General features: G+C 35.4%; 1 protein-coding gene across 5 annotated transcripts in view; it reads right to left on the bottom strand.

The window, feature by feature from the left end:
* Window positions 1-1,838: 1,838 nt before the first annotated feature.
* Window positions 1,839-26,193, bottom strand: part of NOX4 (NADPH oxidase 4) — a 166,089-nt gene continuing 141,734 nt past the window's right edge. For all 5 annotated transcript variants that reach the window (XM_019450053.1, XM_019450052.1, XM_019450051.2 and 2 more), the window contains 4 exons: window positions 23,951-24,059; window positions 16,000-16,068; window positions 14,469-14,569; window positions 1,839-2,769 (listed from right to left, as the gene is read on the bottom strand). In XM_019450053.1, coding sequence (XP_019305598.1) covers window positions 2,649-2,769; window positions 14,469-14,569; window positions 16,000-16,068; window positions 23,951-24,059 — 400 coding nt within the window. In that variant the 3' untranslated portion in view covers window positions 1,839-2,648. The remainder of the gene's footprint in view (window positions 2,770-14,468; window positions 14,570-15,999; window positions 16,069-23,950; window positions 24,060-26,193) is intronic.

Raw genomic sequence — 26,193 nt, forward strand, 5'->3', positions numbered from 1 at the left:
CAAAACCCCTCGTGAAGGCCTGGGTGGCGCAGTCGGTTAACTGGCTCTTGGTTTCAGCTCAGGTCACGATCTCGTGGTTTGCGGGTTTGAGTCCCACATCAGGCTCCACACTAACAGTGCATATCCTGCTTGGGATTCTCTTTATCCCTCTCTGCCCCTTCTCCTGCTCACGCTCGCTCTCTCTCTCTCTCTCAAAATAAAATAAAATAAAATAAATAAACTTAAAAAAAAACAAAAACAAAAACTCAAACCCCTAAGGTTGCTCATGCATGCTAACATGCATGCAAATAGACTGTTTCTTCAACTTGCATCATCTTGCGAAAAAACTGTCTGCTTGTTGCAAAGGGTGAGGTTATAGACATCTCAAAGATTCCATTTCAATTTTAACATTTATTGCCACCAAAATGACCGCATGACAAAGATCTGTATGACAAGAAGTAGCCCCAGAGCAAAAAATCCCTCAAAAAACAAAACTCTCTTCTACATGTGTGATGAAAACCTAATTTATTACTACCTACAGAAGCAAAGATTAGCTGTGTTTAACACTTCATGTTTGAACATCAGCTAGAATTTAAAAGAGACAGGATGTTCATTTAGAATAGTAGACCTACCAAGAAAGAGGTTTCTTTTTTTGAAAAATCTTCTACCTGTTTTACTGAAATCAGGTGTATTAATACAATCACATAAATAAACTATGATCAGTAAAGAGTCAGCATTGCACATCAAGCCTGTACTAACTCACAGTTCTTTTTCCTACTTCTGTTATGTGTGTTTATGAAAATTCTTTTTAGTTTAGCAGGTGTTGCCAAGATGTATTGGTTATCAAATATGCCTTCAGAGCTAAATCTGCAGGAATATTGCACATTTCCCATATCCTTTTCTGATTTTCCTTCCACAGAAGGAAGAAGAAAAAATTCCAAGGGAAGGAAGAAATATCTATAAGTAATATGTTTATGGGCATTCAATGCTAGATGTTTTAACATGCTTGATTGCTATCAGTGAATCAGAACAAAAAGTAACAGTAGCATTTATCATGTTCTATTATACCATGCAATATTTTAACAGACAAGTCATTCTGCTTATTTCAGCTATATTCAATAGCAATTGATAGATGTCTACACAACAAAATCACTAAACTGCAAAAATGCCTTAATTCTTAAAGTAGGGGGGCGCCTGGGTGGCGCAGTCGGTTAAGCGTCCGACTTCAGCCAGGTCACGATCTCGCGGTCCGTGAGTTCGAGCCCCGCGTCAGGCTCTGGGCTGATGGCTCGGAGCCTGGAGCCTGTTTCCGATTCTGTGTCTCCTTCTCTCTCTGCCCCTCCCCCGTTCATGCTCTGTCTCTCTCTGTCCCAAAAATAAATAAAAAACGTTGAAAAAAAAAAATTTAAAAAAAAAAAAAAAAAAAAAAAGTAGGGAAGAGGACTTTTCCTCTGAGCCAAGAATGAAATGGCCAGCAAGCCTAAATTGATAGGATCATGCAGTGTAGTCCCAACAGTGACTTGAAATTCAATAATTAGATTCTATCAAGACTCAGAATACCAGATGGTGCAACAAATAATATTCTTGATTCTGAACCTAAATACTAATGAAGTATTTCTTCTTGTGTAGAAAGTAAAGTACATGTTCTTTTGTTCAGGAATGGCACTGTACTTTCATTGTCTCCAGTATAAACCAATGTGTGGCAAAAGAGAGATGTCTTCTATCTTGGTGACCACTGAGAGACACAATGCTCTTTGGTCTCAAAGTGCAAATTAAAGTACCTTAACAGGCTAAAAATAAGACAATCTATTCTGGGGCCGGGGGTGGGGGGGAGTAAATAAAAATAATAGAGGCCAAAATGCTGAAAAAGGAAAGTCTATATATTTCTTTATAATTTAGAGTAATGATAGTTTCCTCATTACTATGCAACAGTAATAGATTAAGTAAATTGTGGATGGAAAGGGCCTATTAAATCACTGTCTCTAATGCATGCAAAGGAGGGAAGATTTCCTTATAGACAGGAAAAAAGAAGAAAGAAAAATGTAAAAATAGATACTATATCAACATTTATAAAAGTTCATTTAGCATAAAGTCTACAGACATCAAACAGAGGTATTAGCATCAGTAGTGAGGAAGATTAGATACAAAGTACCCGTATTAATAGAGTCCTGTGCTATATCTTCAAACATCTAATATATTTGCCTGAAGCTTTTCAAAATCAAAGCTACTCTTGTTTATACTCACGTAGAAAATGTAATCTGAGTTTCAATGAATTTTTAATTTTGTTCAATGTTGCATTTGTTCAACCAAAAACAATTTAAAGAGGACCAAGGCTATCAGCGTCACAGTGAGCAAGCACAGCTCCTCACTAGGGAGTTCTTGAATCTGCCATAAAAATCAACAGTGTGCATCTAATAGTTTTCTTTTAATCTGAGCATTGAAAAGTGAATCATCACATCAACTATTCTTCAGGGCCTCTTTGGTTTCCAGATTAAACATGTAATGTGACCTGTCATCTTGCCACATTCTCTGTATTTCCATTTTAAATAATCATAAATAAGAAAACCTTGCTACTCTTTGGTATGACACAGCTGGTTGATTCAGCTGAGTTTCAGTCTTAGAAATTGCACTCATTCCTTGTTCAGAGTCCTGGTTCATCTCAAAGGTTTTCAGCTGAAAGATTCTTTATTGTATTCAAATCTTGTCCCATATGAATTGTTTCGGTTACTCAGTTTATGAAGGGTCTTAGAAATTGAACTGGGTCCACAGCAGAAAACACCAACTGTTTTCCTGGTAAGACAGAGGAGAAAATGGAAAATCAGGTGAAAAATTAGGCAGAACATAACAAGAAGTATGTGCTACAAACATGTTTAAGGTATTAACAAAATTCATTTATTGCCGCTTTGCATACTGAGTTAATTAATTTCTCAATTAATTCCAAATGTAAGTGATCACCATGAAGATACATTATTTACTTCATGCTATTCCCACTAGAAATCAGGATAGTTCAAAGAATGCAACTACGAGCACATATTTGCTTATTATCAGACAGAAAGTGAGAAGTCTGCCTTTAGCCTTTCCGTTACATGCAGAAACAAAATCAAGAACAGCAAGTGATAGATGTCCGTCCACATTGGATCATGTCAGTCTTCTCTTACTAGATGCTTTATATGCATTTCTCTAAAGAGCCCATGAATTTGCACAGGCAGTGATGGTTAAGACAAAGAAAAGCTACTACCAATTTGAAAGGATAATTTTAAGTAACTAATTTATATCCAAGTTGAAACAAAAGCATATTAATCTGTATACAATTCATTTTTATTTATACACTCTAAGAACTGTAATAAACGCCAAACAGATTTTATTATTTGCTAACATAAAATTTTAGTAGATAAATTATACATATCCCTAACAAATAGACTAAATAAATCCCAGGAAATAACTAGTATTTCACATTGATCTTCTTCCAAAATTTATTATTTGCATTGAATTCTTCCTGGGATATCAAAATCACTAATAATTCATATCATATCTTAGGCAAATATAGTGTGTCCTCATTAGCTTGGCTGAGAATAATTGGTGCTGGAAAAAAAAAAAAACCTGGTAAATCCACTTAAACGGGTATCAAGATTTTATAATAAATACTTAAACAATGGTTTTACTAAAACATTTCACCTTGAAAAATGAAACAAAGAACTACAAAAATAGAACTTGCACTTGCAGCCATGATGGAGTAGTGGAGACTAGATTTATCCTCATGCATTGAAAAACTAGGGGAAAAACCCCAATATATGAAGTAACATATTTTCAGATACTTGACAGTGGGTAAAACAGAACAGCGATTCACTAGAAAAAGAGAAAAAAAACAAAAAACAAGAAACCAAGATGAGTCCAGCAATTGTCTCTGCTTATTGCCTGGAGGCAATCTACAGGCTGCAAAACAGAGAAATTCATGCTGAGATTGGGGCTCGGAGCTGAAGAGACAAAGAATGGAATTCACGGGGGACAAAACAGCTAGAATCTGTGAAGAATGTGGAAAGGAAGAGAGATTGGGGCACCTGGGTGACTCAGTCAGTTGAGTGCCCAACTTTGGCTCAGGTCATGATCTCATGGTTTGTGGGTTCGAGCTCCATGTTGGGCTCTGTGCTGACAGCACAGAGCCTGCATCATATCCTCTGTTTCCCTCTCTCTCTGTCCCTCTCCAGTTTGCATGCACTCTTTCTCAAAAATAAACACTAAAAAAAAAAAAAAAAAGAAAGAAAGAAAGAGTGATCCACAGAAGGAAGCTTTGGGGATCTGTAGAGGTGAACCCTCAAGTCTTTGGCTGAATACTGATTTGCTCAGGTGTGAGAGGAAACTACATGAATCTGTGTAAGGAAGTAGCAGAAAGCAGTAAGGCAAAACCATTCCGAGTTTACACAAGGTTGTGAATAATTCATATTCCCACAAACCAGAATGAAAAGATCTGTATTTCATATGTGGGCAATGGATAGTATTCTAGAAAGTTATCACCTTGCTTGAGGCAAGAGGAAGGGTGGATGTTGGAAAACTTTGCCATAGATGGAAGGTGCCCTGGATCTATACTAACAAAGCTTAAAAGCAAGACTTAGGAAGATCAGACTGAATCCATGTCACAAGACTGCATGCCTGAAACAAGTCCAACAATATTGAAAAGAAAGATCAAAATTTGGCACTTAACATCTAATGTTTATTTATTTATTTTGAGAGACAGTGGCGGGGGGAGCGGCACAGAGAGAGGGAGAGAGAGAATCCCAAGCAGGTTCTGTGCTGTCAGCCCAGAGCCTGACGCAGGGCTTGATCTCACGACTGTGAGATCATGACCTCAGCCGAAATCAAGAGCTGGATGCTTAACCGACTGAGGCACCCAGGCACCCCATGGCATTTAACATCTAAACTTCAAAATGTACAGTATCCAATAGAAAATTAGTAAGAGCTTTATAGAGCAAGAAATTATGAACCTTAACTAGGAGTGTTATGGGCTGAATTATGTCCCTTCAAAATTCGTATGTTGAAAAACCAAACCCCCAATACCTCAGAATATAGCGGTATTTGGAGATAAAACATTTAAAGATGTTATTAAGTTAAAATAAAGCTGTCAGAGTGTATCCTATTCCAGTCTTCGGAATGTTTATAAGAAGAGAAAATGTGTATACATGAAGAGACATGAGAGGAGACACATGCACAAAGCAAAAGACCACATGAAGAGACAATAAGAGGGTAGTCACCTGTAAGCAGAGGAGGGAGGTCTCAGAGGAAATCAACCCTGCCACCATCTTGATCTTAGATGCTCTGCCTCGAGAAATTTGAGAAAATAAATTTCTGTTGTTTAATCCACTCAAGTCTGAGGGATTTTGTTATGGAAGCAAGCCCTATCAAACTAATACAGGAGAAAGATCAGTCAATACAAACAGGCCCAGAACAACAAATTTGATGCAATTATCTATCAGACATCATTGAAACAGTGATGAGAAACACCCTTCATTATATTCAAAGGTAAACATCAACATGATGGGAAGAGAAACAGAAGATTTTTTAAAGGCCTAAATGGAAATTCTAGTGATTAAATGCAATATTTAAAATGATAAATATACGGATGGGTTAACAGAAAAATAGGCACTGCAGAAGAAAAGATAATTAAACTTAAAGACCTAGCACTACAATCTATCCCAATGGACTACACCAAGAACAAAAATTGGGAGAAAAAAAAAAATGAATAGAGGCTCAGTAACCTGTGGTACAATATCAACTAGTCTAACATGGATGGAATTGTAGCCCCAACATGAGACAAGGCAGAGGGAAAGAGAAAAAAAACACTTAAGAAATAGTGGCCCTTTTTCCAAATTTGAAGAAAACAAATACATAGATCCAAGGATCTAATGAACCCCAAAGAGAACATACACAAAGAAAACCACGGTAAGTCAATTTAAAGTAAAAGCGAAAATGACAGTTTTCAAAGAGAAAAACAAAAACAGCCAGAGGGGTAAAAGGACACTTTACAAATAATAAACAGCAGACGAAAGATGGAGTTCTTGTCAAAAACTATGCATGTCAGAAGGCAATGAAGTGACCTCTTCAAAGTGCTGAAAGACAAGAGAAAATGTCAACTGTACTATATCAAATTCTAAACAAAAATAATTTTCAAAACTGAGGAAGGAATACAAACTTCTTAAACAAAAGGTGAGAGAAATCAGCACCAGCAAACCAGCACTATAAAGTATATTAAAGGAAATTCTTTAGGACGGAGAGTGATATCAGAGGGAAATTTGAATCTACCTAGAGGAATGAAGAGCACCAAGATGGCAAATTGGCGAATAAACACAATGTGTATTTTACTTAATTTTTAATCTCTTTAAAATATAATTGATAGTTAAAACAAAAGTAATAACTATACATTATGGAGTTTACAGTATATGAAGAAGAAAGATGAATAAGAACAATAACCAAAGTGGGGCACCTGGGTAGCTCAGTTGGTTGAGCATCTGACTCTTGATTTTGGCTCAGGTCATGATCTCAGGGTCCTTAGATCTCAGTGCATTAGACTCTGCACTGAGAGTGGAGCCTGCTTAAAATTCTTTCTCTCTCAGGGCACCTGGGTGACTCAGTTGTTAAGCGTCCAACTTTGGCTCAGGTCATGATCTCACGGTTTATGAGTTTGAGCCCTGCGTTGGGCTGTCAGTGCAGAGCCCACTTCAGATCCTCTGTCCCCTTCTCTCTCTGCCCCTCCCCTAACTCATGCTCTCTCTCTCAAAAATAAATAAGTATTTTTTAAAAATTAATTAAATAAAATAAAAAAAAAGATTCTTTCTCTCCCTCTATCTCTCTCCTCACCCCTCCCTGCTCATGCTCTCTTTCTTTCTCCAAAGAAAGAAAAGAAAGAAAGAAAAAGAAAGAAGAAAGAAAGAAAGAAAGAAAGAAAGAAAGAAAGAAAGAAAGAAAGAAACAACAGCCAAAAAGATGCAGGGGGAATGGTAGTACATAAAGCAGTATAATATTATTCAGGGTGCACTGTGAAGCTAATGATATACACTCTAAACCTAGAATGTTTCTCTGATTTCAGCCTCATCAAAAGTACCTGAGGGACTTCCCAGACCACAAACCACCTGGTCCATGGACCACCCCTAGAGCTTCTGATACAGGAGACTTTGGAAAGGGTTCAAGAATCTAACAAGTTCCAGGAGATGTTGGTCCAAGGAATGAAGTTTGGGAACCAATACCTCAAATAAAACACTAAAAGCAAACAGAGAAGTATGGCTAATATGCCAATATAGGAGTAACAAATGGAATCATAAATGTACTCAATCCAAAAGAAAGTAGATGAAGAAAGAAAAAGAACAAATGTGATAAATAGAAAACAACAGTAAACTGCTAGATATTTACATGCAAAAGAATGAAACCAGACCCCTATCTTACACCACTCACAAAAATTAAGTCGGAGAGAATTAAAGACTTAGAGGTAAGATCTGAAATCATCAAATTCCTAGAAGAAAACAGGGGAAAAGCTCCTTGATAATAGTCTTGGCATTGATTTCATGGATAGGACACCAGCAGTACAAGCAATAAATGCAAAAATAAATATGTGGTATTACACCGAATTAAAAAGCTTCTACACAACACAAGAAATGCTCAACAAAATGAAAAGATAGCATATGGGATGGGAGAAAATATTTGTAAAAATACATATCGAATAAAGGGTTAATATCCCAAATATGTAAGAAATACATACAACACAATAGCAAAAAAAAGAAATAATAGAATAATAATTGAAGTAAAAATAGGCAAAGAACCTGAATAGACGTTTTCTGAAAAAGATGTTCAAATAGCCAAACGGCACATGACAAAGTGCTCAGCATCACTAATTATCAAGGAAATGCAAATCAAAACCACACTAGGATATCACCTCACACTTGTTAGAAAGGCTATCATCAAAAAAGATAAAGAGACAAATGTTGGCAAGGATATGGAGAAAGGGAAACTCTTGTACACTACTGTTGGGAATGTAAATTGGTACAGCCACTATGGATAACAGTATGGAGGTTTCTCAAAAAGTTTTAAACAGACTAGGGCGCCTGGGTGGCTCAGTTGGTTAAGTGTCTGACTTCGGCTCAGGTCATGATCTCCCGGTTCATGAGTTCGAGCCCTGCATTGGGTTCTGTGCTGACAGCTCAGAGCCTGGGGCCTGCTTCAGGTTCTGTGTCTCCCTCTCTCTCTGCCCCTCCCCTGATTGTACTCTGTCTCTCTCTGTCTCTCAAAAATAAAAACAAAATGTAAAAAAAAAAATTGTAAATAGAAGTACTATATGATCCAGCAATTCGTCTTCTATGTATACATCTGAAGGAAATAAAATTATTATCTCAGAAAGATACCTGCCCCTCCATGTTCATTGCAGCTTTATTAAAATAGTCAAGACATGGAAACAACCTCAGTGTTCATCAATGGATAAATGAATAAAGAAATCATGTGATATACATATAATTTATATATTAACTATTAATATCACACATACATACACACATACACACAGAACAATATTATTCAGCCATAAAAAAGAACGAAATCCTGCCATTTGCAACAACATGATTGCAACTGGAGGGTATTGTACTAAGTGATATAAATCAGACAAAGAAAGACAAATACTGTGTAGAAACAGAGAACATATTGGTGGTTGTCAGGGCCAGGCAAAAGAGGTAGGGAATGGGTGAAGGCTGACAGAGAATTATAAACTTCCAATTGTAAGAATAAGTTCTGGGAATGTAATGTACAGCATGGTGACTATAGTTAACAATACGGTGTTGTATATTTGAAAGGTGCTAAGAGAGTAGATTGTTAAAGTTTTCTTTACACACACACACAAATTGTAATTACATGAGGTGATGGCTGGCTGTGTTGACTAACTAACCTTCTTATGGTAGTCATTTTGCAATATATATACATATATCAAATCATTATATATATCAAATATTACATGGTACATATTCAATTTATATAATATTATATGTTAATGATATCTCAAGAAAGCTGGAAAAAATCAAACAATATTTTTTATTCCATGAAATAATGAAGTGTAATATATTTTGTAATGAATACATATAATATTATACATATAATAATAATAATAATAATATGTAATGAAATAGTTTAAACACTACAATTAAAACCTCCAACTAAAAAAGTCTGATATACATGAAACAAAAACTAATAGGACTATAAAGACAAATAAAGTTAGAGTTACAGTTGATGATTTCAACACTCCTCTCTGTAACTGATAGAAAAAATAGAAAATCAGTAAGCGTACTGAAGACCTAAATACCATTAACAACCAATTGTAACTAATATTTACAGTGAGCTCTATCCCCAGACAATGGAATATAAATTCTTTTCAAGTGCATGCGGAATGTTCATCAACACAGACCATATTTTGGGCAATAAAACACGTCTCAATACATTTTAAAGGATAGAAATCACAAAGAGTATATTTTCTCAACAGAACCCAATTGAACTAGGAATCAAAACCAAAAAGATATATGTAAAATCCCCACATGTTTGGAAATTAAACAACATACTTCTAAAATAACCAATGGGTCAAAGAAGAAATCACATAGAAAACTTAAAAATATTTTGAAGTGTATAAAAACACAAACAAAACATATCCACATTTGTGTGATGTAGCTGAAGTGTGGAGAGGGAAGGAAATTAATAGTATTGAACACTTTTATTAGAAAATAAAAAGGGTCTGAAATCAATGATATAAGGTTCTACTTTAAGAAACTAGCAAAAGAAAACCTAAGTAAACCCCAAGTGAGAAGAAAATTAAAAAGAAACATGAAAATAAATTGCCTTATACATAATAAAATTTAGATTATTATTAAAACCAGATCTAGACACACTAGATCTGAAACCTAGTAACACACTAGGTTACTTAGATTGAATAAAATTGAACAATTCAATTTACACCACCAAAAAACAAAAACAAACAAAAAACCTAGTGTGGCTTTCATGAAAATGAGTAGGCAGTGAGTCATTGTTTGTTTGTGTACATTCTCTGTCATGCTGCGTTACAGTAAGATAACATTACTTTCTTCACAGGGCAATTATAAAGTTCATTTTTCAATTTTTACAGATTTCCTGATGGCTTCTCTTAAATTATTTTTTTTTTGAGAGGGAGAGAGCATGGGGGGGGGGGTTGGGAGGGAGGGGGAGAGAAGGAGAGAGAGAGAGGCAGAGAGTGAGAGAGAGAGAGAGAGAGAGAGAGAGAGAGAGGGAGTCCCAAGCAGGCTCCATGCCTAGTGCAGAACCCCATGCAGGGCTCTATCTCACAACTGTGAGATCATGATCTGAGCTGAACTCAAGAGTTGGATGCTTAACCCTCTAAGCCATCCCAGTGCCCCTAAAATCATCATTTTTAAGGCACCCATATATCATATTTTTTACATTTTTGTATTTCAGTTGTTAACTAGGTTAACTCTAGTAGATCTTTGTGTAATTTGAGGAGTTCCCCAGTGTGAGTTTCACTAACAATGAGATCCTGTAACTTTTTCAAGATCTACACTTAATCTCTGCAATCCATTTGCACTATTTGTATTTGGTTTCTGCAGTCCAACAACCATCTGGAGATTTATCTACAAAAACTTTGCTGAGATGGGTAGAAATAGATGTTAAGCAGAGAATGTTGTTTGGGGCCAGATGTTGGGAACTAGTTCCATAATTAATGTTCAACATATTTGTACATATTGTATATTTGTGCATATTATACCAATCTTTGTTTTTCCGTGCAGATTTGCAAGTGTGGGATCTCATAATAATGACAGTTTATTCACTCCTTGTGAATATAGATTCAGAAGGTTTGAGTGACTTGACCCAGGGACATAAGATCGAATGTGAGAGATCAGACCCAGGTATATTTAAAAAATACAGCATCTCTTCTTGATAAAAACCCTCAACAAAGTAGGGATAAAGGGAACACACCTCAACATCATAAATATACAAAAGACCCACAGCTAGTATCATCCTCAATGGGGAAAAGCTGAGAGCTTTTCCTCTAAGGTCAGGAACAAGACAGGGATGTCCACTCTCACCATTGCTATTCAGTATACTACTGGGACTAGAGATCCTAGCCTCAGCAATCAGACAACAAATATAAATAAAAGGCATCCAAATGAACAAAGAAGAAGTCAAACTTTCCCATTTGCAGACGACATGATACTCTATGTAGAAAACCTGAAAGACTACCCAAAATTGCTAGAATGGATACAGAGATTTGTATTTTTTAAAACACCAGGAGGAAGATATACAGATACGGTCTCAAACATTTTACTCAATCCCAGAGTATTAGTTCTCTACTCCAAAGGCCACATAAAGTTAATCCTTTATTTCTCCTTTTGTATAATGCATAAATTTGACTAATTTATGATATGATATGCATTTTTATTACAAGTAAGAGGAAACTGGACTTTGGTTAGGCATAACAAAAAATTTCCTGACATGCTTTTAATACTGAATGGCTTACGAAGTAATATCTAGAATCTTTTTATACTTTTGAAAAATTAGTTGTTGACTTTTAGTGTATTATAGTTAATATTCTGCTGTAATACACATAATGGACACATCTCACTTGCAACATCTCACTGTCCCTAAGAGGGACATGGTAAAATAAAATTGCTATTCTTTCTATTTGGGACAATGTTTTGCTGTAAATGAAGCACATTGAACTTTACAGTCAGAAGATAGGGTTCATGTATAAATTCTGACTCATTAACCATGGCTTGAGATAAATCATTACCTTTTGGGCCCTAGTTCCTCCTTTTGTCAAATAATGATGAAAATAGGGTGACTTCAAAAGCTCCTTCACTTTCCTTGATCATGTAATACCATTACATAATTCATTTCCTGAATTTAAAAAAGCCACACAAGGAAGGAACCACCTCATACATGTGTGCAAAGTAAATTGAGCATAAACTGATTCAGCCTTTTGGTTTTGATAGGACAGTATTTAAATGTGTATACTCTTTGAGCCAGCAATTCCATTTCAAGGATTCTAACCTTGAACTGCAACTCCCAAAGAGCCTGAGAAAGTATGTGCAAAGATAATTACTATAGCACTGTTAGTAATGGTAGAGAACTGGAGGTAACCTATATATCCATACTGTAGAATACTGGGAGGTAGAATTACATGGAAATCATCCATGAACAATATATGAGTGTATCTGAAAAAGACTACATTAAAGAATTCTATGTAATAGATTCATTCAATTTGCATTAAAATTTAAGGTTCATATTTTCAGTATATAGATTTTAAATATATATGCATACATATACATGTACATGTATAAGTATGTATGTATGTGACTTTATATATTCTTTCAGTAATTCATGTACATGAGGTTAACCAAAATTTTATATCTCAAATGAGGACTTCTCTTTAAGTATCACCTTTTTTCTAGTTAATGAACCTTAAGATGTTCATCCATTCTTTTCCTAAATATGCCATGTAAAAATTCTTTAAAAATAATGCGTTTTTAGGTGTTTGGCCAGAGCAAATACAGAAAGTGAAAGTGTTGTACAAAATGTCAACAGCAGATGGTATACACTTGTTCTTCTTAAACCAGCTTTGCTGTTTGAAGGAAATGAACAACCAAGCAAATAAACATACAAAATCAATCTAAATCATGAACAGTTTAACTGATGAGAATTCTTAAGAAGGAACCAAAGAAATCAAGAATCCCAATCTAATTTCTTACAAATGATCCTTTCCTGTAATAGAGTTTGGTTTGAGGAAAAACAATAGCAACAATAACAAAATTGCAAGGTTTTCATCACTATACCAAGAAAATTAATAAAAGGATGCTTGTCAGGAGTCAACCATATATTTTTTTAAAATTTTGTTCCTGAGGCTCCAGGAGCCATTACAATTCCTAAAACAAAATCTCTGAAGATGGAGCCAGGAGCCATGATACATCAGTGATTCTTTCAATAAATTGTATTTATCTAGGAGTTCATGAACTGAAGCATTTTTAAAACTCTTCATCTGATAAGCTGTCTCATTCATTCACAAATATCCTTTTTATATTTATAAAAATGTATTTTTTTAAATTGTGAATTGATTAACTATATACTAGTAATTGTAATAGTAAATCAATCTAGGAGAGCAACAAAGGAAATTTTAAAAATTAAAACTTCAATTTATGTATATTCTTATTACAGAAGTATGTTTACTTAAGTAACAAAAATACAATTAGTTCAAATGTAAAAACATATTGAATTTTGATAAATTCTATAGGTTAAATACAATGGAAATACAAGTTCAAGTAGAAAAAATAATGTATGGGCGCCTGGGTGGCTCAGTTGGTTAAGCGTCTGACTTTGGCTCAGGTCATGAGCTCGTGGTTCGTGAGTCAGAGCACCATGTCGGACTCTGTGCTGACAGCTCAGAGCCTGGACCCTGCATTAGATTCCGTGTCTCCCTCTCTCTCTCTCTCTCTGCCCCTCCCCCACTCATGCTCTGTTTCTCTCTCTCTCTCAAAAATAAGTATTAATAAAAAATTTTTTTAAAGAAAAAATAATGTAAAATTTCCAATTGCTAGCGAAAGCTTTTTGTGTATCTTTACAAATATATGAGGTTGGTATCAAAAAACTGGTATTTCAATTCCAGTAGACAGGTTTAAAAGAGTTACATTAATTTTAAAATGTCAGCATGTGCAATATGTTAGAAATTAGAGCCTTTGCAACTATTTAACTTATGATGAAACTATTTCAATACCAAATTTAAAATGTGTGAGTGGGTATATTGTTTTCAAAATACCCTTAGAATTCTTATAGACCACTGCCTTGAACAATAAGTTTACAAAAAAAGGGGGGTTGTGGCTAGTCTGTGCCTTACAGTGAATGCTTTCCTTAAACGGTAATCTCTTTAGACCATAGACACGTATTTCATAATACTAAGATTCTTCATAGAATTATAGCTTCCAAGAAAAAAAATTATGTTTGGAAATAATCCTGTATTAGAGACTCCATATTACCACTAAGGATTTTAAAAGTTTATTCATTCTGATAAAAAAAAATGCAAATGCCTGATTCTTAAGTGCATTCATTCATTGTTAGAAATGCTGGTAGAGTTCCCTTGTTTGCCAACATGATTTTGAAAAGTTTTTCCAGTGATCACCTGATACATGATGTTGGAATGAATACCCATTTTAATATGGGTCTATGCAAATTTGAAAGTACGTAGGATAGTTTCTTCATAAATTCTTTATAGACTATTTCCAAGCCAAATTTTAATTATTTGATGTTACAGATATGTGTGAGGTGGTCCCTGACTTGCTTCCTTCTTTGAGAGTGATAATTGAGTGTTTAAGTGACTTTGCCATTTGTAAACCCATTACCTAATTCATCTTTAAAAACTACATGTTATGACTTGAGAATATTTTAATTTGATCATTAGCCACATGGTAAATTTCCTGAGAATTAGTACTTACCCTCTGTTACATTTTGCTATTTCATCAAACAGAAGTTTCCACCGAGGACGTCCAATAAAAAGTCTTGAATTCAGTGCTTGGTATTTTTCTCCAATTATCTTCTGCCAAAAAGAAAGCACTATATTTTATATGACACAGAGTTGGACGAATAACTTATTTCTCTAACATCATTTCTACTGGTGCTGTGGCTTCCTACCAAATTGCTGTGATTTAAAGAATATAAGTATCAAATGGCAAGCTATTAAGTATAGTCATTTAGAAACATCATTTCCTTCCTCTTTTCCTTTAAAATCCATTATCTTCTTGAATTCCATTATTACAAATGGCTGATTTTCCTAGACTTCAGTTAGTTGCTTCATTTTTAACAACCACAATGTTAAAGAAGGCATTTTAATTGCCTACTCTCAAAAAGGGTGTAGCACATAAACTTTATTGAAGTGTTTTTGCACTGCAAATACAGTTGTCATATTTGGCTCATTGTAGGAGTAAAATACTACAAATTGTCATCATAAATTTGGGGAAATGATCCTAGACAAGACAGCCTAAGACAGAAGAGCTCCACATCTTGAGTCGATCAACAAAATAACTTCTAACGGGTTGGTGTTTGCAATTAACAGAATATTAGATCTGGATCGGCAATGAAGGGTCAGAGGGAAGTGAGAAGAGAGGGGGAGAGTGTCTGAGTCCCAGGCAGACAAACGGAGAACCAATGCAATTTATGCTCCATACCTTAATTACAGCCATACCATGAGGAATAACGATACTGACTTGCTTCATGAGAATAGGAAAATGAAATATTTTTTTACATACCAAATGGGGTAGAAATCTGACTAGAAAAAATAGGGTTAGGTTAGTTTTGAAGTAACTGACAAGCATTCATAGTTTGTATTCAAAGTATTATAGAAAATATATAATGGAAAATACTAAAATAAAACTTGTAAAAGCATTCATGCCCAGATTTATACACCTGTGCAGCACTTCCATGCCATCTGTAAACCTCAGTTTCCTCATCTATAATGTGAGGATGGCAATATCATCTACCTCTTGGATCTGTTGCAATTACACAAGATAATGAATATGAGATGCTGAGCACAGGGTCCCTAGTATAGTAAGTACATGATGCGTAATGGCTATTTCTATGTTGTTTAGTTTCCCTTGAAGAGAAATAAGCTTAACTACATATGATCTTATCTTGTCTCTCCACATAAAAACTCCCCTTGATGAACACAATCATGAGACTGTTCGCTCATGGTCTGATTTCTGGAGGTGAAGAGTTTGAGATAACAGTGAAAAGGAGAGAGATGAACTCAAAGGTCTGTTCCCGCTCCCTGTGAGGAGGACAGATGAAAGACCTAATACCGTTAGCTTCAAGGACAAGCCATGGGTTTTCTGGACACATTCCAAAAGAGGCCTTCCTCTGGGAAACTTCTATTCAAACCACCTGCAGAAATGTTCTTCCAGCATGGCCCTTAGAGGAGATCTTCTATTATCAAGAGGCTTGTTTAATTTATGAAAACATCCAACCACATACCTGTATCCCATCTGTTTGACTGAGGTACAGCTGGATGTTGACATAGTCAGGTCTGTTCTCTTGCCAAAACTGAGAGGACATAAAAGTAAATAGACATGAGAATTCCTTCTGTGTACTCAGACTTTCTCCTATTCTAACATATGTGATTCTACAATTTAAGATGTATGGTGTCTAATCACAGTCAACCTTTACTAGCAAATGTGTATATATACATAGGTACATATATGTATGTCATATACATGCCAGATTCTGACATTAAAAACCTGCTCCTATTGGCACAATTAGTGCAAGCAGTAGTAGTAGTGATAAGGGAATAGTAGATGGTAGCAGTGCAAGACCATAATCCTGTCATCTTATTTCACTTTTTAATTTTTTTAGAGAGAGAGATAAAGAGAGTGAGTGGGTGAGAGAGGGACACAGGGGGAGAGAGACAGAGAGACAGAGAGACAGAGAGAAAGAGAGACAGAAGAGAGAGAGAGAATCCCAAGCAGGCTCCACACTCAGCATGGAGCTACACATGGGACTCAATCCACTACCCTGGGATCATGACCTGAACTGAAATCAAGAGGTAGGATGCTCAACTGACTGAGCCACCCAGGAATCCCTATGTTATCTTTATACATACAAAACCAAGCATGTGAAATATTACACTGATATCCCCCTAAATCCTTTCCCTATATCTCTTATTTTATTCCTTAAGAGTCCCTAAATTAGAACCAAGAGTTCACTCCTAAAGAACATGATTTTCTTTAAAAAAAAAAAAAAAAACACAAATAATGATATAAAATATGCATGCTAGGAATCACACAAAAAAAAAAAACAACAAAAACAAAAGGCAGAGTTCTTATTCTTGCCTTCCTCTTAGTCAGCACTAGTTTTCCTTGTACAAAAATGTATGAGGCTGTAAACATACCTGCCAAAATAAAATAGTCTCAAAAAAAATCTCAAACATTTCAATGCCTTGAAAAATAAAATAAGAAAAATATCACCTACAGGAAAATAAACTCAGCAAAGAGGGTAAAAGGGTTGTTCTTGTCTCTGTATGCTGCCTTTTTCTAGAAGACAAAAATGAACCTACTAATAATTCGCCTTCCTCTGAATGAACCCTGACTTCTGAAATCTGTTATTTTAAAAATATTTTTGCACTTGAAATTAATATTACACTGCATGTTAGCTAATTGGAATTTAAATAACTTAAACTGGAATTTAAACAAAAATTTTAAAATATTTTTAAATGTTATACAAATACAAGTTTAAAAATAATTTTTATAATATATATTTTTTATTTTTAAAAGTATTCTTCTTCTTAGGGCCTCCTTTCATCACCCCGATAAGGACAAGGCATCAAAAGTGGAAGAGAAGGAGAGGAGCACCTCCACCTGGTGGGCTCCTTGGAGAACAGAGAGGAGTGTTTGAGGTGTGGATCCCAGGAAAGGCATCAATAGGAACAGCACTTCTTCAAAAGACAAACCATTTCTTGAACAGAGATCAGCATAGTGGGTTTGCTTTAGATGGTAATGTTTTGTTGGACTTTACTGCAGCAAGAGGATCCACTGATTCAAAGTATTATTTCTATATTATACTATGATACATTATCTACATTACCTACAATGGCCAAGTTTATAGCAACATTATCTACAATGGCCAAGTTATGGAAACAGCCCAAGTGTCCACCGACTGATGAATGGATAAAGAAGATGTGGTATATATACAATGGAATATTACTCAGCTATAAAAGCAAATGAAAACTTGCCATTTGCAATGACATGGGTGGAGCCAGAGAGTATAATGCTAAGTGAAATAAGTCAGAGAAGGACAAATGCCATATGATTTCACTCATATGTGTAATTTAAGAAATAAAACAAACACGCATAGGGAAAAAAAGAGAGGGGGCAAACCAAGAAACAGACTTTTTTTTTTTTTTAATACACTCTTAACTATACTGAATGGTTATCAGAGAGGAGGTGGGTGGGGATAGGTTAAACAGGTTATGGGGATTAAGGAGTGAACTTGCAAAGAGCACCAGGTGATGTATGGAAGTGCTGAATCACTATATTGTACACCTGAAACTAATATTACAGTGTGTTATAACTAACTGGAATTTAAATAAAAATTTAAAAATAAGTATTTAATTTAATTTAATTTAATATAAAAAAATGATACATTGGGACTCAAAGTAGAAGTTTTAGGAATGCAAAAAAAAAAAAAAGGCACATTGCAAATGGTGGGGGGATTAAGTAGGGTTTCATCACCCCTCTGGCCCCATTTACCGTGGGAGGAACACGTGGCAGGTGACTTGTCTCTCTTCCCATATTGGCCCTGAGACTTCTAAGGATTTACTCACTCATCTAGGCCTCAGGTTTTTTCATCAGGACAATGGTAGGGCTGAATGTCATCATCTCTTTTCAGATGTAAAACTATACGTTTTCTGACAGGTGGAAACTCTGAGTTATAAAGCCCCAATAAAAACATATTTACTTTAAAAGTGATAAATGATCATTCTCAGCTCCCATCATACTCTTAAAATATAATCGTTAATTATATACCATCAAATAGCTGCCTCAAGTTACAGCCAAATGCTAAATTCATTTTTAGGCCCTTTTGGAACTGAATCAGGATTTATGACTTTTAGTTCCAAAAAAACAGAAGTTTCTAGATGCCAGTGATGAATAGCACCTCAAAAAACACATGGCTTTTGTTGAGTCTTGTCTTAAATGTTTACCAGGATGCTGTTCTGAGATCAGTCCAATGACTCCTGCATCGATAACTGGTATTTGGTACCCACAGCCCCTAGTAAGAACTATGGAAATTTGAATGATGTTTTTAATGATGTCAATGTCTCCACTTTAACCTACCCCTCACTGAAGATGATAATATCTACTAAAGGAACAATTTTCTACAAATAAAAGGAAAAGGGAAAAAAATAAGGGAAAAATAAATATATGGATCAACACAATCTTGCAAATAGATTAGGAGTGTAGGATCATGCACAAATATTATGTTCTTCATTTTTACTTCTCCTGCCTATCACCCTTCCTTATTTTTCTCACAAATAAAAAATAACAGGATGTGAGTCCTGGAAGGAACTTTACAGATCACTAAGAGGAATCATGGTAATCATTTCTTAAATGCCTTCAAAATGATAGATACTTTAGATATATTAAAGCTAAGTCTCACATCAGGTTTCAAGTGCTGGTAGCCTCCTTTACGAATTGAAAGCATAAATCAGGTTTATAGAGATTAAGTGATTTACTCAAGGACTTGCAGTTCATATGAGGTAGAACCACTGTTCCATTGTAAATGACAGAATCCAAATGCCTGACGTAGCCTTGATCCCTCATTTTGATTTTGCCAATATGACCCACAGAGGTGAAGTGACTTGGAGCAAGTCATGTGGTTAGATATTAGCAGAGCTGGTACCAGATCACCTGACATCTGGCCCCGTGGTCTCCTTCATTCACCAGGTTGGACAATCTGCCCAAGCAAGATCCACTTAAGATCCACATTTGTCATCACGGCAGATAGTCTGACACCAAGACAGTCACTAGGGCAACTAAGGTAACTTTGTCTTAGGCATTCTAGAATAATGTGAAACACAGTTGGAACAAGATTGAAAGACTATATTTTCATTGGTTTTCAAAAACATTTTCACCTACTCTCACATAAACTGTATGTAAAGTCACTATGCTGTATTGCAGTTGATCTCTCTGTCTCTCTGTCTCTCTCTCTCTCTCTCTCTCTCTCACACACACACACACACACACACACACGCTGAACTTGGTAACACAGTTGCAAACACATCATCCTTAGAAGCATAACTGAAGGACCAATGTTCATCCCGCTGATGTGAAAAATCAAAACCTGGGTGCAGAAGTGTGTATAGAAGATAGTCATCACTGTATTGTTTACACTAGTTTAAAGCTTGTATATTATTTACTCCACAGAATCTTAAGGATAAAGCACATCCATCAAAAAACTTGAAAGGAAAACATAAATCTTAAGATTCAACTCCTTTGAAGGTCCAGCCACTTAACATTCTTGTCTTTCCTTTAATCCTTTCCTTCCCTACTACTTGCCTTATACAACATCTATTATTCAAATGTGCTTTTTCTCATCTTGGATCCACTTATGGCCTCTTATTTAAAAAAAAAGTACAGGTTTTAGATATCAGTTCAAGAAAGATTAAAAAATTAGAAAAACAAAGGTAGAATTAGGAAATCCCATAAGTAATACAACTGGTTAATAATCATATGAAGAGAGGTTCAATCTTATTAGCATTCAGGAGAAAATAGAATGAGATCTCACTGTTTAAGAGATTGGTAGAGATTAACAAGATTGGTAATATAATGTTTTAAAATAAATGTCTCTCATACTCTTTGGTAGAAATGAAAATTTCTCTTTGGAGAGTGTTTTGTCAGTATATATTAAAAATTTAAATTCATTCACAACCTCCTCATAACCTCCAACTCAGAAAGTCAGTCTTGGGGATCAACCCAGGAAAAAATACTCACAAATCGAAGAGTGGTGATTTTGCTCTTAAAAGTTTCCTCCTTTAGCCTCAAAGACAGAACTCTCTCATGGTTTTCCTGCTAACTCACTGGCCAGTCTGACCAGCCTCCTTTGTTGGCTGTAATTCATCTTCTGTGCCTCCAGAAACTGCAATATCCCAGAGCTTGATGTTTTCACACACACTTCCAAGATCTACATTTATATCAGTCTTGCTCAAATCCTTTCAATGGCTTCTCATCCCTCCCGTTTGGCCCCTCCTGATTCAGCAGGTCCCTGGTAGGTCCCAGGAATCTGTACTTTTTTTTTCCAATTGTGGTAAAATATACATAACTGTCCTTAAGTGTACAGTTCGTGACATTAAATACGTCCACACTGCTGTGCAGCCATCACCACCATTCACCTCCAGAACCGTGTCATCTTTCTAAACTGAAACTCCATGCCCATCAAACAATAACCCTCTGTTCATGTTTCCTGAGTCCCTGGCAACCACTGTTCTACTTTCTGTGTCTATGAACTAGACATCTATGTACCTCATATAAACAGAGTTGTACAATATTTGTCCTTTTACGTCTGATTTAATTCACTTAGTATAACATTTTCGAGGTTCATCTACACTGCATTTCTCAGAACTTCACTCTTTTTTAAGAAATATTATTCCCTTCTATGTATATGCCACATTTTCTTTATCCATCAGCAGGCGTTTGGGTTATGTGGCTATTGTGAATAATGCTGCTATGAACACCGGTGTACAAATATCTGTTCAAATCCTTGCTTTCAGTTCTTCTATCTCCAGAAACCATTTATTTTTTGCATAAAATCCAAAGACTTTATGTCATCCACTTTTCCCCCAAAACAGCATACACACCAGGTCTCTCTCTGATTGATTCTCTTACTATTTTCCCCCTTTCTTACTTTGCTTTGCCCACACAGATTTCTTTCATCTTCTTCCCAAACTACGAAGCATACCACTGCATCAGAGCCCTAGCCTGTGGAGTTAGATCCCCTTTTCCACAAGATTTCTGCCTAGTCTGCTCATTCATTTCACTAAGGGCTCTGCTAAAATACCTTTCTGGGAGTTGAATTCCCAATTACACAATATATAATTAGCGTGTCCTTTATGGTTTACTCTGTTGCTTTATCCCACTTTCTTTTTCTTCTTTGTCCTAATCAGAATCAGGCATCCTATGTATTTAGTAGTTTGTTGTCTATCTTCCCCACTTAGGATGAGCTCAAAAACTTGTTTTTGTTTTGCTCTCCAATGTAGCTCCAGGTCCCAGAACAGTCTGTGATTCATGGCAGGCAATGAGTGATTATTTGATGAGTGACAGAATGACAGACTGAATAAATGAAAATCTGCATACAAAGACATGTATGATACTCACTGCAGTGTTCTTTGTTATAAAAAAGATCCATCATTAAGGGATAGTTAAATAAAGTACTAAGTACATCTATATTACAAAATACTCTATAGCAGTAAAAAGAATGAGGTAACTCTATCATGTGCTATTATTAAAAATGTTCAAGACATAGTGATAAGCTTAAAATAAGCAATTCATAGAACAATACAAATAGTGCGGTAGAATTTATACAACACTCTTGAGTTACCTCTGGTTACACAGATTGGGTGAGGAAAATATTAAGGGAGGATTTGGTTTATCTGAATGATTTGACACTTTTCCAAAGAAGGCATATGGATTACCAAGAGACACATGAAAAAAAATGCTCAACATCACTAATCATTGTGAAAATGCAAATCAAAATCACAATGAGATATCACCACACATCTGTCAAAATGGCTAGTATTAAAAAAGAAATACTAAGTGTTCATGAGGACATGGAGGAAAAATAACCCTCATGTACTGCTGGTGGCAATGCAACCACTGTGGAAAACAATAAGAGAAGTACCTCAGAATATTAAAAATGGAAATACCATATGACCCAGTAATTCCACTACTGGGTAATTTACCCAAAGAAAGTTCAAACACTAATCTCAAAAGACATATGCACCCCTATGTTTATTGCAGCATTATTTGCAATAGCCAAATTTTTGAAGCAACTTAAATGTTTTCCGATACATGAATGGAATGATCATATATACATATGTATATAAATAGAGAGAGAGATAATTGAGAAACATATATATATATATATAATATGTATATATATATATATATATATATATAATGAGAAATAAATCTTGTCATTTGCAACAATATGGATTGACCTAGAGGGTATTATGCTAAGTGAATGAAATCAGAGAAAGACAAATACCATATGATTTCACTTCTATGTAGAATCTAAAAAACAAAACAAATAAGGCACCCAGGTAGCTCAGTCAGTTAAGTGTCCAACTTTGGCTCAGGTCATGATCTCACGACTCATGAATTCAGGTCCTGCATCAGGTTCTGTGCTGACAGCTCAGAGCCTGGAGCCTGCTTTGGTTTCTGTGTCTCCCTCTCTCTCTCTTCTCCTCCCCCACTCACACTCTCTCTCTCAAAAATATAAACATTAAAAATTTTTTAAAACACAAAACAAACATACAGAAATAGGCTCATAAATACAGAGAACAAACTGGGGGGTAGCCAAAGGAAAGGCAGGTTGTGGTATAGATGAAACAGGTGAAAAGGATTGAGAGGTACAGACTTCCAGTTATAAAGATGAAAATTATAGCATAGGGGAGCTAGCCAATAATTTATAATAACTTTTTATGGTGAAAGATTATGACTACATGTATTGTGGTAAGCAGTTTGTAATGTGTAATTGTCAAATCACTATGCTATACATCTGAAACTAATAAAACACCGTATGTCAACTATTCTACAACTAAAAAGAAAAAAATTATAGCAAAAATGCATATTTGTATTACTTGTATAATTTGCAAAAATTAAGATATATATATCAATAGATAAATAAAAAGCTACATGTAGGATAGATGAAGGAGGCCTGCTTTTTATTTAAGAAATAAAACTTAGAATTTGGGATTTTCGATATTCTGCCTAGTGTGCCAAAAGTTTGGTGATGGTCCATTTGGAATATTAAAGGTGGAAATAAGAGATTAGAGCTAACAGAACGAAGGATGGAAAGTGTAGTAGCAACCACCTGCTGATGTGGCCCTCTACGTGATTTCCCTCATCACCCCATATGCATACCTCACCGACCATAAGCCTACATTTCCAGGTTAAAATATTCTACATTAAAACACAAATATGAGCATTTCTATGTTAAAAAATACCATAGATATATACACATATTCTCAGATAGCAACATCTGAAAATGTGTGTACTAAATTATTAACATGCTCTTCCTGTTCTCTTAAGAATTTTTTCTCGTTCTTTCAACTTATCTGCATATTTCCTGGTTTATTCTATAATAAGTATTTATTATTTTTGTCATTTGAAAAAAATAGTATTTTTAATGAAAAAAATAACCAACCGAATTTTACCTTGTTATGTAACACACAGAGTAAGTCTGCAAACCAACGGAAGGACTGGATGTCTCTGCACACCCAAATAAAATATAGTCTTCTGAGCTTGTACGGTTCCCAGTCATCCCTGTAAAATTAAAAGAACGCAGCAGGGATTAGGATGAAAAAAAATTAAGAATTCCTGTATCTGAAAATTTGCTTTTCATTAGTAATCAAGCAACCCACAGAAAAACCAGTCATTTACATTTTATCATTTGTCATAGGACTTACTACAGCTCTCAAACGAATTTAAAATGCAATATACCCACTCAGAGGAATGATACACTCCATGAATTAAAGTGTTTATTATTTGTGAATATTATATGCAGATCACCCATTTCCAGTGTGAAGGCAATAAACTCCTGGACCAGAATAATATGAACCCTGCATCTCAGAAAAAAGTTCTCTATTTTCTGTGAATTCTATCACTCAGCAGGGCTCCACTGGTCATCAGTCGTGCCCTGGCCTCCAGGCAAAATGAGCCAAAACCATTCCAGAAAGCTGGTTGTTTATCCCCTTCTCAATAATCCTTAAAGAAAGAGATGTAACAGCCACCTACTATGTAATGCATTCCAGTAACTCATAATTCCAAGTCTGGATTCCTATTTATAATTATGAAGTCGACTTGAGGTTAAGAAAATATTTTCTCTTTTTCTTAACTTGGAGTGCCCAAATAACTTGCAGTATGTTTTCAGAAGCAAATGATTCCTGGCTTGGAATATGGTTATTTTTCTAAGAACCTCCAAAAAGTCCCAAATTTGTAACAAGTATTTAAAATTGAATATCATTCAAACACATCATTTCAACTTTATTATTCTTTGTTTTAGTACTCCATAAAAGAGTTTTAATGCAAATTGTGCCTTCTTGAAAAGTGAATGGAATACATTTGAGAATAATTTTTTACTATTATGTTTATTTTTTCATGAAAATTAATATTAATCAATTAATTTTTGCTTATAATCTTAGAACTAAAATAACTGAAAAAGTATTTACTCGGTAAGCAGTCTCATATTTGAAATTTTTATTCTTCAGTCTGTTATAACTTTGCTGAGTAATAGGCCAAGGCATCATGTGCTCATTTGTTAACTCCTGAGAAAAACTTTTCCTAACCAAAATTCTACAATGACCCCAACCCTTTATTTTTTTTATCCCATTATCCTCTCTTCTTTTTATCATAGTTCTAATATTTTCTGAAATAATGTTATTATGAATTTCTCACTGGTTTATTTTTCACCTGCTCCATCTGAATGGAAGCTTTTTAAGGGCAGGGACTATGTTTCATTCATGACTTTATTACCAGTCCCTATAAGATGGTTTGGCATGTAGGTGCTCCAAAGTATTTGTTGACAGAATGGATGAAGAGTACCACTTACTATTTATGAGGAAGTAGAGAAATGAAGGTTGGTGGAATAATTTTCAAAGGACACAGGAACGGGGAGCCTGGGTCACTCCATTAGCTGAGCTTCTGACTCTTGGTCTGGGCTCAGGTCATGATCTCACGGTTCGTGAGATGGAGCCCCACATCGCGCTCTACATGCTGACAGTGCGGAACCTGTCTGGGATTCTGTCTCTCTCTTCCTCTCTCTCTGACCCTCCCCTGTTCGCTCACTCTCTCACAGAAATGAAGAAATAAACTTTTTAAAAAATAATTTTAAAAAAGGACAGATGAATGCCAAATTGTGATATTTTACAAGAGAGCATGCTGAAAGCCACAGACCACATATTGAGAAACACTGAATTACTCCCCTCATCAATCAGTAAATGGAGTTCCATGAACAACAAGTAAAGTAGTGCCTCCTTATCTGTGGTTTCACTTTCTGTGGTTTCAGTTACCCTCAAGGTCATCCGCGGCAGGGAAGCAGATAATCACTGCTCCACCTGACATATTGTCAGAAGGTCAACAGCACACAATGCTTACGTCATTCGCTTCACTTCATCTCATCACCTAGGCATTTTATGATCTCACCTCATCACAAGAAGGGTGACTACATTACGATAAAATATTTTGAGAGATACCACACTCACAAAACTTTCATCACAGTATATTATAATTTTCCTATTTTAATATTTGTTATTATCTCTTATTGTGCATAATTGATAAGTTAAGCTTACAGAAAAAAGCAGAGTATATGTAGGGTTTAGCACCATCTGCAGTTTCAGGCATACACAGGGGATCTTGGAATGTATTCCCTGTGTGCAAGAGGGAGGACTACTGTAGACAA

This window comes from Panthera pardus, unplaced genomic scaffold, assembly GCF_024362965.1.
Source record: "Panthera pardus isolate Hobbes unplaced genomic scaffold, ASM2436296v1 HiC_scaffold_12, whole genome shotgun sequence".
In the NCBI taxonomy this organism is placed as follows: domain Eukaryota; kingdom Metazoa; phylum Chordata; class Mammalia; order Carnivora; family Felidae; genus Panthera; species Panthera pardus.